At 38.9% G+C, this 10242-nt stretch overlaps 1 protein-coding gene across 4 annotated transcripts in view; it reads left to right on the top strand.

Annotated features, from left to right (window-relative positions):
- The window catches only part of LOC110452570 (cAMP-dependent protein kinase type II regulatory subunit-like), a 215194-nt gene that overhangs the window by 87945 nt on the left and 117007 nt on the right, over nucleotides 1–10242 (top strand). For all 4 annotated transcript variants that reach the window (XM_021503932.1, XM_021503144.1, XM_021502335.1 and 1 more), the window contains exons 4-5: nucleotides 4733–4816; nucleotides 8523–8564. In XM_021503932.1, the coding sequence (XP_021359607.1) occupies nucleotides 4733–4816; nucleotides 8523–8564 (126 nt within the window). The remainder of the gene's footprint in view (nucleotides 1–4732; nucleotides 4817–8522; nucleotides 8565–10242) is intronic.

Here is a 10242-nt window from a genome sequence, read left to right as displayed (position 1 = left end):
TTTTTCAAAATTATTGAGAGACTTGTAAATTTATGGGTAGCAGTAATCCACTTGCTTATCCACAATTTAGTTTCGGCAAGTAAACATCCTTATAAATATTGTTCTGTAACAATATACACTGACTGATGCAAAATTGAAACTTGAACAAAATTCACACGTATTAAAAAGCATGCCAACCCTGGTCGATGTGCACACTTTACAAGATAACTTGCTTGAATATATATTGATCAATATACAAACTTAGACGATAAGTTCAAAGTTGAGTGAAATCCATGCCTAATTAATTAGCATACTGTACTCTGATTGGTCAATGGTTTTATGCCAAGTAACTTTGTTAGATAAGGCAAGGGTTGATATCTTATTCAACAACAAAGGCAAAGTTCAAAGATGTTCACAATCTGTGCATAATCTATTCAATGGTTTAAAATAATCAGGTATTGGTCAAAGGGGTAAATGCCAGTTTCAGTTTTTAATGTTCTATGAAATACATTGTATGGACAAAGGGAAGCAATTCCAAATTCCTATGCAAATTAATTATCCAAAGGTTTAAAATGATATATTCTAGAGGAAACTTGGTACCACTCTTCTGACAAACCTATAAAGATATACTGTACACACAAGAAGAATAACTTCACAGTGGTACACTTTTACATAAAACTTTGATTCATAACAAATTAACAGTAAATCCTTCTGTACAATATGATGGGAACTTCGTCTTTATTTTGTTCTCCATTCCAAAAATAATATATATATCTTTTGCCTTAGCTTTCAGTACTTTCAGTACTTTGATCTTAGCTGGTAGCCAATTTTGAGAAGTTCATATCTTTTGGTCTTGAGGTGGTCGGGTAAATCGGTACGAACAGTGATCTTTGAGGCTCTGTCAATATTTCTCGCGTTTTTTAGGACAAGATCTCTGTCTCTCATGCACACAAACCTCACTATAACTGTCTCGGGTCTAGTGTCTCTCTCCTCGCGATCGTTTCGAGTGTTTTCTGATGTTTTGCGTCGAGGTACCCTATGGGTGTTATGTATTATGATCTTTTCAACGATCTTCCCGTCAATTTTCATACCGGTACACATAAGTTCCCGAATTTGTAGTTCCGTCGCTTTGCCATCATCTGGAAGACCAAATATCAAAACATTATATTTCCTACTTCTACCGTCCTGGTATTTTTGTTGGTTCTCAAGATATTCAATCTTTTCCATTAGTTCTTGCTTTACTTTCAGTAGTTCGACCACATTACTCTGCATTTCGTCAAATTTGTCTGAGCAAAAATCCGCTGACTGCTTCATCTCGTAAACCGCATTTTTCATCGTGTCAACTTCGTCGTCAACTTTCTGTTCGAGTTTGTTCATTCTGTGCTCACATTGTTCTACAGTAGCATTGAAAGTGTCAATTTTTGCGTTTACTTCTCCTATTTTGTTACATAATTTGCTATCAAGAGCTGTAATAAGTTCTTTCAAATCCTTGAACTGCTTGAGCTGCTCGTCCGCCATCTTGGTTTCTGTCTGTTCTACAGTGCACGTGGCCGAGTTTTTTCTAGTGAAATACGAGTGTATGGGCTGTTTCGACGCCTCTTTAGTGCTTTTTGCGCCTCCTCGTCCTTTCCCAGGTCCCCTGGACATTCCCTGCTGCAACTCACAACATGGGGGATGGAGAGAAAATGGGTGAAGGGGAACCAGTTTTGTATAAACCGTAGGTCTGGCCCCCCTGGGGGCTGAGGGGCATGGCCAAACGGGGAAATAAAAGAAATTCTTTAAAATCCTTCTTCTTCTGTAGGAAGGAAAGGATTTGTTCCATATTTGGTCTGAAGCATCCTTGGGAGAAGGGGAACCAATTTTGTATAAACCGTGGGTCTGGCCCCCCTGGGGGCTGAGGGGCAGGGCCCAATAGGGGAAATATAGCAAATTCATTAAATTCCTTCTTGTTCTGTAGGAATGAAAGGATTTGGTCCATATTTAGTCTAAAGCATTCTTGGGGGAAGGGGGACAAATTTTGTCTAAATGGTGGGTCTGGCCTCCCTGGGGGCTGAGGGGCAGGGCCCAATAGGGGAAATATAGCAAATTCTTTAAAATCCTTCTTCTTCTGTAGGAATGAAAGGATTTGTTCCATATTTGGTCTGAAGCATTCTTGGGTGAAGGGGAACAAGTTTTGTATCAACCGTAGGTCTGGCCCCCCTTGGGGCTGAGGGGCATGGCCATTCGGGGAAATATATCAAATTCTTTAAAATCCTTATTCTGTAGGAATGAAAGGATTTGGTCCATATTTCGTCTGAAGCATCCTTGGGTGAAGGGGAACCAATTTTGTATAAACCATGATTCTGGCCCCCCTGGGGGCTGAGGGGCGGGGCCAAATAGGAGAAATATAGCAAATTCATTAAATTCCTTTTTGTTCTGTAGGAATGAAAGGATTTGGTCCATATTTGGTCTAAAGCATTCTTGGGGGAAGGGGGACACATTTTGTGTAAATGGTGGGTTTGGCCCCCCTGGGGGCTGAGGGGCAGGGCCCAATAGGGGAAATATAGCAAATTCTTTAAAATCCTTCTTCTTCTGTAGGAATGAAAGGATTTGTTCCATATTTAGTCTGAAGCATTCTTGGGTGAAGGGGAACCAATTTTATATAAACCGTAGGTCTGGCCCCCCTGTGTGCTGAGGGGCATGGCCAAACGGGGAAATAAAACAAATTCTTTAAAATCCTTCTTCTTCTGTAGGAATTAAAGGATTTGTTCCATATTTGGTCTGGAGCATCCTTGGGAGAAGGGGAACCAATTTTGTATAAACCATGGGTGTGGCCCCCCAGGGGCCTGAGGGGCGGGGTCCAATAGGGGAAATATAGGTAAAACCTTTATAATCCGTCTTCTACCATAGGGATTTAAAGGTATATTATCCTAATTTAGTCTGGAGCATCCTTAGGCAAAAGGGACTCAATTTTGTATAATTGGTGGGTATGACCCCCGTTAGTTGCATATAGGGGTGGGGCTCTGTTTGAAGTTTGTTCTCGCTATATCTCAAGTACTGGATGGATCTTTCTGAAATTTCATATGTACTTACAGCACCTACTTCATACCAATTATTTTAAACATATTCAGGTGAGCGATACTGGCCCTCTGGGCCTCTTGTTATTAGATGTTTTGTTTATTCCTTTTGCTTTTAATAAGGAAACATTTATCTTCGGTATATGTGATCAAACCAGAACTCGATACATGGTAGATAACCAAATTATTCTTATTATAAAATATTATGTTTTTAAAGCAAGATGCCTAGAAAAAGCTCTATCAGTAAATGGCCTTATAAACTGTGTAAAAGAGACTTATGAGATACAGAAATATATTGTGAATGGGAAAGATGAAAAACATAGACATACCTTCTAAAAAGACTGGGAAAAGTGGCAAAACCTTTTTGATATCCCATAAAAACACTCAATTTCATGATTTATATGTAGAAAACCAATTAAGTGGTAACAGTAATAGATAGGAATACTCTAAGTATATTGAGCTGATATAATACTACTGTTACTGTACGATCGACAGGTTAATGTGATAAATTATTCTTTTGTAACTAATCTCCATCCTCTCAACCCCCTCTCTCTCTCTCTCTCCCTATCCACATCTCTCTCTCTCTCTTTTTCTCTCTGTCTATCTCTCTCTGTCTCTGTCTCTGTCTCTCTCTCTCTCTCTCTCTCTCTATCTTGTTTTCTTTTCTTTTCATATTTCTTAATTCAAATGACTATCATTTGTGTATTGTGTGTGTGTGTGTGTGTGTATGGGGGAGTGTAAGTTTGAGCGAATGCCTGAGTATATTTTTTTTGGTAATTTGATCAAGGACATGGAATAACTCACTTTGAAGCTGTGTATGTACATGTGAATTGATGTATACAACAACTAAGTGAGGGATTTTAAATTTGTAAAATGGTTGTAAATCAGGAATGATGATGATATCATTATGAATTAATGATGATGATGATAATAATATGTTGATGAAGATACATATAGAATGATGAATGAAGATTATAATTGAAGATGATGATTGTATGATGATGGTGCAATGATGATGATTGAATAATTATATATGAAAGAGGATGATGAAGATGATAAAGATGAATGATGATGATGATGATATGTTGATGATGATATTATGATGACAATGAAATTGATTGTGATAATGCTAAATCCATGTCCGTGTGTGTATATGTGAGAATGCCTGAATGTCCTGTTTATGTATATGTAATGAAAAACTTGGAAAAATAAAACCATTACAAAAAAAACAACCCATTATCCTTGTGTAAAATGTTTTATTATCATAGGGGTCAAATGTGTTAAAAACCTTCAAATAAACAAGAGGTTTAGGGTGATGTTATTTAGTCTGAGCATATTGGAATGAATGGCTATCAAGTTTGATCAAATGAATGATCTTTATCCACTTTCAAGGTAACAGGTCAAATGTGTTTAAATCAGAGGCCTATGGTTATGATATTTGGCATGTAGCTTAATTAGTTGTTAAAAGTGATATGAAGTGTTGAATGAATGACCTAAACTAATCAGATTAGTTAAATAAGGGTTTTCCAACAAAAGTGTATAAGGTGAAGAATAAAAACTTTCAACATAGACACACAATAAGTATTCATACATGCCAAATGAATAACAGACAAGGAATCCAGTCCCATTCTGCCTCTTGTTGCGAGTTTTGCAAGATCACTTGTAAAATGTAAGCCACGTCTTGTGTTTTGTTTCAGATTGTTTACCCAAAGTCTGATGGGCAACGAAAGAGGCTGAGTGAAGCAGTGCATCACATTCTTCTCTTCAGATCCCTAGATGTTGTAAGTACACATTCTTGAACAATCTTTGGAACCACATACATTCATGATCATAGAGAATCTGCCGAACAGACATCAAGAGCATAGAGAATCTACCACACAAACTCAATGAAAAATCTACCACACGGACATCACGATCTACCACACAAACATCATGATCAAAGAGAACCTACCTGAGTACCAAACAAACATCCATGATTTTAGAAAATCTACCACACAAACATCCATGATAATTAATTGTTTTTGCTCCGTTTCTTATTATTAGGGCTTTTCACCAACTGGTTAAAAGACCTATTGTTTTTAGCTCACCTGGCCCGAAGGGCTAAGTGAGCTTATGCCGTGGTGCTGCGTCCGTCGTCAGTCTGTCAATCCGTCGTACGGCGTCAATATTTTACTTTAAACAACTTCTTCTCAATAACCAAAAGCCTCAGGGTACTGATATTGGGCCTGTAGCATGCTGGGATAAGGACTGCCAAGTTTATTCAAATTAATGACCTTGACCCACTTTCAACGTCACAGGGGTCAAATGTCTTAAAATTTCAAACGACTTCTCAATAACCAATAGGCCCAGGGTACCGATAATTGGCCTGTATTATACTGAGATGAAGGGCTACCAAGTTTGTTCAAATGAATGACCTTGACCCACTTTCAAGGTCACAGGGATCAAATGTCTTAAAATCTTCAAACAACTTCTTCTCAATAACCAAAAGCATCAGGGTACTGATATTGGGCCTGTAGCATGCTGGAATGAGGACTGCCAAGTTTGTCCAAATTAATGACCTTGACCCACTTTCAAGGTCACAGGGGTCAAATGGCTTTACATCTTCAAACAACTTCTTCTCAATAACCAAAAGGCCCAGGGTACTGATATTGGGCATTTAGCATGCTTTGATTAAGGGCTACCAAGTTTGTTCAAATGAATGACCTTGACCCACTTTCAAGGTCACATGGATCAAATGTCGTAAAATCTTTAAACAACTTCTTCTCAATGACCAAAAGGCCCAGGGTGTTGATATTGGGCATGTAGTATGCTGGGATGAAGTGCTACCAAGTTTGTTCAAATGAATGACCTTGACCTACTTTCAAGGTCACAGGGTTGAAATGTCTTAAAAGCTTCAAACAACTTCTTCTCAATAACCAAAAGGCCCAGGGTACTGATATTTGGCAAGTAACATGCTGGGATGAAGGACTACCAAGTTTGTTCAAATGAATGACCTAGACATACATTCAAGGTCACAGGGGTCAAATATGTTAAAAACCTTAAAACAACCTCTTAATAAGCAAATGGGTTGGAAAACTATAAACTCTGTTCAACCTTATGTCTTTGTTCGACGTTCAAGGTCACAGGCGTCATATGTTTAAATCTTTCAATAGGTTCTTATAATCAAATACTGATATGCTGCCTGTAGCTGTATTTCAGTCCACTTTTTAGATAACAAGTGTGAGATTAATGCCAGGTGAGCGATGCAGGCCCATTGGGCTTATTGTTGTTATGTTTTAAGCTCACCTGGCCCGAAGGGCCAAGTGAGCTTATGCCGTGGTGTGTTGTCCGTCGTCAATATTTTACTTTAAACAACTTCTTCGGAATAACCAAGAGGCCCAGGGTACTGATATTTGGCCAGTAGCATGCTGGGATGAAATGCTACCAAGTTTGTTCAAATGAATGACCTTGACCCAGTTTCAAGGTCACAGGGGTCAAATGTCTTAAAATCTTCAAACAACTTCTCAATAGCCAATAGGTTCAGGGTACTGATATTGGGCCTGTAGCATGCTGGGATGAGGACTGCCAAGTTTGTCAAAATTAATGACCTTGACCCACTTTCAAGGTCACAGGGGTCTAATGGCTTTACATCTTCAAACAACTTCTTCTCAATTACCAAAAGGCCCAGGGTGCTGATATTTGGCATTTAGCATGCTTTGATGAAGGGCTACCAAGTTCGTTCAAATGAATGACCTTCACCCATATTCAAGGTCACACGGGTCAAATATGTTAAAAACTTTAAACAACTTCTCAATAACCACAATGCCCAGGGTGATGATTTTTAGCCAGTAGCTAGCTGAGATGAAGGGCTACAAAGTTTGTTCAAATGAATAACCTTCACCCATATTCAAGGTCACAGGGGTCAAATATGTTAAAATCTTCAAACAACTTATTCTGAATAACCAAAAGGCCAAGGGTACTCATATTGGGCCTGTAGCATGCTAGGATAAAGGGCTACCATGTTTGTTCAAGTGAATGACCTTGACCCTCTTTCAAGGTCACAGGGGTCAAATGTCCTGAACTTTTCAACGAACTTAATAACCTTTTCGAAAAGCCACGGGTACTAATATTAAGCCTCTAGCATGCTGTTATGAAGGGCTACCCAGTTTTTTCAAATGAAAGACCTTGACCCACTTTCAAGGTCACAGGGGTCAAATGTCATTAAATCTTCAAACAACTTCTTCTCAATAACCAAAATTGCCCAGTACTGATATTGGGCCTGTACCATGCTGGGATGAAGGGCTTCCCAGTTTGTTCAAATGAATGACCTTGACCTGCTTTCAAGGTCACAGGAGTCAAATGTCTTAAAATCTTCAAACAACTTCTTCTCATTAACCAAAAGGCCTAGGGTACTGAGGTAGCAGAATACAGTAGAAATGGCCCGACTCTGATAAACAAGGCACATGTCGAGGAAATGTAAACACAGCGGTTTTACCCTACACAACACACGTATACATGTATATATATTTGTAATTTGCATTACATTTACAATACATATAAAGCACTGAGAAGTGTATAAACCTCTTTTTTCTATGTATGTCACTTGTGTGAAAACCATGGTTACCACATCAAAAATTACCAAAAAATGCCAAAAAATGCTATTTTTAACCCAAAATTTGACCCCCGCAAGTAGTAATTTTTTTCCTAAGCTCTGTCTGAAATTAAAGATTACCTACCTGGTTGCAGAATTATCTGGGTCGCAGTAAAATTGTAGAACTTGATTTTTTGCAATTTTGCGTCGTGTGCTGTTGTCAAAATTTTACCTCCTGTAAAGCTAGCTTTTCATGTGTACGCACCCTTTCGTATTATGGCCAAAATTTTATTCTCGAACCAAAGAAATCTTCTTTCTTTTTTACAAATGTGAAGCTCACATAGCCCACTTCATCATGCTTATACCAATTTTAGTACAGTTTTATTTTTATATTTTTTTTACATATCATTATACAGGGGTTAGCCATTTAACAAAAATATCACCCATGGCCACAACCCTCTACTGTACTCTGCTACCTGATATTTGGCTTGTAGCATACTGGGATGAAGGGCTACCAAGTTTGTTCAAATGAAGGACCTTGTCCCTCTTTCAAGGTCACAGGGGTCAACTGTCTTAAAATCTTCAAACAACTTCTTCTGAATAACCAAAAGGCCCAGGGTACTGATATTGGGCCTGTAGCATGCTGAGATGAAGGGCTACCAAGTTTGTTCAATTGAATGACCTTAACCAACTTGAGGTCATTTTCATTTGCAAATAAATGTTAAATCGTATTCAATATATGCAAAAACAAGCTGCCAACGTCAAAATATGTTTCCTTACTTAAAGATTTTGTGCTTTATCTATTAATTTAGATCACAGGGTTACAAGTTTGAGATAAAGACCTGGTGAGAAATGAAGGCCCATTGGGCCTCTTGTTTATATTACAAATTATTTAAACCTTTTTTTTTTCCTTTCAGGAACAGATGCAGGAAGTATTAGATGCCATGTTTGAAAAGAAGGTAAGCTAATTGATTGCAGAATTGTACACAAAACCAGATGATTATGATGCCAGACAGATGACTCCTTGAAACTTTCACAAAACAATTAAAAGGAGACAATATCATATGCAACCAGCCTTCATAGAAACTGTGAAGCTTAAGAAGGCTCCCCACTTTCACAATAAACCAGCAAAATTCATTGAAACTTTCACAAAATGGTTGGGCAACTATGTAGAATTGATTTGATGAATATCTTAGCATTTCGTTAATTTGACTTTTTAGCTGAAAGGGCCAAGTTTGCTTATGCCGTGGTGTGGTGTCCATCATCCGCCCAGCGTCAACATCAAACAACTTCTTCTGAATCACTAAAAGGTCCAAACCTTTAAACTAAAAGGTTTAAACCTTTAAACAACTTCTCCTGAATAACCAAAAGGCTCAGGATGTCGTCGGAAACACTGACTTTGGACATCATTCAATTTATGTCTTTGTTGGGGAATCTTTATTTCTGAAGTATGTGTTATTACACATTTTTAAAGGACGAAGTGCCAAGTGAGCTTATGCCGTGGCGCGGCCTATATATCGTCCATCCGTTGTCCGTCCGTCCGTCGTCGGTCCGTCGTCCGGCGTCAGTATTTTACTTTAAACGACGACTTCTTAATAACCAAAAGGTCTAGGGTGATGATATTTGGCCAGAAGCAAACTGGGATGAAGGGCTACAAAGTTTGTTCAAATTAATGACCGTCACCCATTTTCAAGGTCACAGGGGTCAAATATGTTAAAAACTTCTTCTACTCGATGACCAAACTGCCCAGGGAGATGATATTTGGCCAGTAGCATGCTTGGCTGAAGGTCTACCAAGTTTGTTCAAATGAATGACCTTCAGTTATTAGCTCACCTGCCTGAAGGGCAACTGAGCTTATGTTATGGTGCGGCATCCGGCGTCCGGCGTCCGTCTGTCCGGCGTCCGGCGTCCGTCTGTCCGGCGTCAACTTTTTGCTTTAAACAACTTCTTTTCAATAACCAAAAGGCCTAGGTAGATGATATTTGGCCAGTAACATGCTGGGATCAAGGGCTACCAAGTTTGTTCAAATAAATGACCTTGGTTTATATTCAAGGTCACAGGGGTCAAATATGTTTTAAACCTTTCAACAACTTCTTCTGAATAACCAAGAGGCCTAGGGTGATGATATTTGGCCAGTAACATGCTGGGATCAAGGGCTACCAAGTTTGTTCAAATGAATGACCTTGACCCACTTTCAAGGTCACTGGGGTCAGATGTCTTAAATCTTCAAACAACTTCTTCTGAATAACCAAAAGGCCCAGTGTATTGATATCGGGCCTGTAACATGCTGGGATGAAGGGCTACCAAGTTTGTTCAAATAAATGACCTTGACCAACTTTCAAGGTCACAGGGATCAGATGTCTTAAATCTTCAAACAACTTCTTTTCAATAACCAAAAGGCCCAGTGTACTGATATTGGGCCTGTAGCATGCTGGGATGAAGGGCTACCAAGTTTGTTCAAATAAATGACCTTGACCGACTTTCAAGGTCACAGGGGTTGAAATATGTTAAAATCTTCAAACAACTTCTTCTCAATAACCAAAAGGCCCAGGGTACTGATATTAGGCCTGTAGCATGCTGGGATGAAGGGCTACCAAGTTTGTTCAAATGAATGACCTTGACCCACTTTCAAGGTCA

This window comes from Mizuhopecten yessoensis, unplaced genomic scaffold (genome assembly GCF_002113885.1).
Source record: "Mizuhopecten yessoensis strain PY_sf001 unplaced genomic scaffold, ASM211388v2 scaffold25, whole genome shotgun sequence".
Taxonomy (NCBI): Eukaryota; Metazoa; Mollusca; class Bivalvia; order Pectinida; family Pectinidae; genus Mizuhopecten; species Mizuhopecten yessoensis.
This window is presented reverse-complemented; position numbering and strand designations above follow the sequence as displayed.